Genomic DNA, 2,640 nt, shown 5'->3' with positions numbered 1-2,640 from the left:
CCAGCATATCGGATCACTTTTGGTTGTCCATCCTGGATTTGAACAATTAGGGCTCCCAAGGCCACTGGTGAAGCATCAGCAAAAACATAAGTAGGGGCATTCTTCTTGAAAAACCCCAACACAGGTGCAGTTATAATCAACTCCTTCACTTTCTGAAAGGCCTCTTCTTGTTCTTGACCCCACACAAAGTGTGCCCCCGATTTCAATAGCTTTCTCAATGGGGCAATAATCTTGGCAAACTCAGGCACATAAATAGAGAAGTAGGTGGCTAACCCACAAAAACTATGCACCTCTGACTTACTGGTGGGCTGCCTGAAATTCTTCACCACACTAACACTATCTTCCAATGGCTGATATCCATTCTGGGAAATCTTGCATCCCACAAAGTCCACACTGCTTGCTCCGAAGATACATTTCTCAAAATTTAATGTCATCCCCCCGTTCTGTATGGTTTTAATCACAGCATGTAGCAGCCTATTATGCGCCCAGGCAGTGGGAGCATGAACAAGCCAATCATCAATGAAAATAATTATGCAGTCTTCCATACACATATTATTTTCCTCCAACACCTTCCTCAGTTCTTCTTTCACTTCTGCTGGGATGTTTCTCAATGCTTCTTTCTTCAGATCTTCCATTGCTCGCTGACACACCTCAGCAGCAATACTTAACCCAAAAGCCATCCTTTTAAATCTAAACATGCCAAAATGTGTGACAAATGTAGTCAAATTTCGGACATCTTCTTTCAATTCAAACTGTAGATAACACCATTTGAAATCTAATGATGAAAACCACTTGCTCCCTGATATCTTGCAAAGCATTTCTTCTCTAGTAGGAATTGGGTATCTCTCCCTCAGTAATGCTGCATTCACATTTCTCATGTCCACCACCATTCTCCACCCAGATTTCTTTTTGGGCACAAGGTGAGGCCTACTAACCCAAGTGGTAGGGCCTGTAGCAACTTCCACAACACCATCCTTTTGCATTTCCTCAACACAAGCTTCTAATGCCTTACGCCTGCTTAGTGGTAATCTTGGTTCCCTACACACAACAGGTTTAATAGTGTCATCTGCATGTATTGACACTTGGTATTTATTGAATCTTCCCAGTATGTTTGTAAACACACCTGGGAAACCTAACCTAATTTTCTCTTTGGTGACCACTTGTTCTAATACTGGTTTCTTTTCAGTCTTCTGAGTCTTTGGGTCTTCAGTCTTCTTTGGATCTTGAGTCTTCTCTGTATCGCCATTCAGATCTTCTTTCTTCACCTCTTCAATTTGGCATAACTTTCCTTCAGGATCTATTTTTAAGAACCCTAATTTTGTAGCTACTATCTTCGACATTATTGGCACTGCATGTTGCTTCACATCCATTACTTTGAATAATACATTCTCTAGCACTTTACCAGCTTTTGTTTGAATAGACGCCACAAAATGTCCCTTTACTTTGAGAGGGTCTTCCCCTCCATAGTTAAATACTGAACGGTCTTCTTTCTTCTGGCTTGTACAAACAATACCTTTTCTCTTCAAATCTTCCCAAGTTTTGACTGGAATGCAATTTGTTTTCTTGCTCCCGGAATCTACCAACATGTCCAAATCAACACCTCCTACTTTCACTGTCACTAACTCGTCTTCCTCTTCCATGCTGGCCACCAAAAAAAGGTAGTTGTACTCGCCCCCTTCTTCATCATCATCACTGTCTTCCGAACTGGAGCCTTCAGAATCCTCTTGTAAATGTTGCACTCTTTCCTTCTTTTTCCCTTTCTTCTTTTTCTTCTCATTGTCTTTATTGGCATTTCTACAAACTGTAGCCATATGATTCCGCACCCCACAGGATTCGCAAGTTTTGCCCCAAGCTGGACAAGATCTATCTTTGGCATAGTGCCCTTTTTCTCCACAACGGTAGCATGAGTTACCTTTATTGTTTGGTTGCTTCTTCTTAGATGACACTTGGAGTCTATTAACTGCCTCTGTGGCACTTGCCAAAGCAGCCTGTTCTTGCTGCACCTTCTGGTGCAGTCGAGCTTCCTGCTGTACATCGACTAGAGTCAATGGGCGTTGCAGCGCCAATTTATAACAGTCTTTTCTAACTTCCGCCCATGGCACAGCTTTCAACAGTTGATCCCTAATTTCACGGTCCACATCACTGAAGTTACACCTTGCAGCCTGCTCTCGAAGTCTTGATACAAAGGCATCTACAGGCTCGTTGGGTATCATTGTCATTCCCCGAAACACCTCTGTTTCATATGGCTCATTTGATCTTGGCAGAAAAAATTCGTCCAAAATTGCTATGGCTTGCTCGTATGGATCAGGTTGAGCGGCAGCTCCGGGTACTAGCACTGGTTGCTGGGTAATATCAATATCACCCACCACATTGAAGAAGACATCCTGGACCTCCGGCCCAGCCTTCTCCAATAACCTCGCTCTTTTCAGCAATGAGTTGTTTGCTAATTCTTGTCTTCCAAACATCCAGATCTGAAAAGATCGCTTCCATTTCTTCCATTTCGGGCCTGCCGACAATGGATCGTCTCTAAACTTCAACTGAGAGAGCGAATTACCTTCTTGATGAGCCATGGCGTGCGTGCCGTGAGCACGACTTAACCAATCTTGACCGTCCTTTCTTCTTAGTGACAGCCAGAAAATC

The 2,640-nt window shown here is 43.1% G+C and overlaps 1 protein-coding gene across 1 annotated transcript; it reads right to left on the bottom strand.

The window, feature by feature from the left end:
* Positions 1 to 46: 46 nt before the first annotated feature.
* Positions 47 to 2,570, bottom strand: LOC127751672 (uncharacterized protein K02A2.6-like). The gene is made up of 2 exons (XM_052275613.1): positions 150 to 2,570; positions 47 to 64 (listed from the first exon to the last, which is right to left on the bottom strand). Exons 1-2 carry the CDS (start codon positions 2,568 to 2,570, stop codon positions 47 to 49), a joined length of 2,439 nt encoding a protein of 812 aa, XP_052131573.1.
* Between the last annotated feature and the right edge of the window lie 70 nt (positions 2,571 to 2,640).

The sequence above is a fragment of the Frankliniella occidentalis genome, unplaced genomic scaffold (assembly GCF_000697945.3).
Source record: "Frankliniella occidentalis isolate FOCC.00 unplaced genomic scaffold, Focc_3.1 Scaffold695, whole genome shotgun sequence".
NCBI lineage: Eukaryota > Metazoa > Arthropoda > Insecta > Thysanoptera > Thripidae > Frankliniella > Frankliniella occidentalis.
This window is presented reverse-complemented; position numbering and strand designations above follow the sequence as displayed.

Excerpts from the sequence above, each read along its gene's own strand:
- LOC127751672 (XM_052275613.1), bottom strand. The coding sequence starts at position 2,570 with ATGGCTCATCAAGAAGGTAATTCGCTCTCTCAGTTGAAGTTTAGAGAC.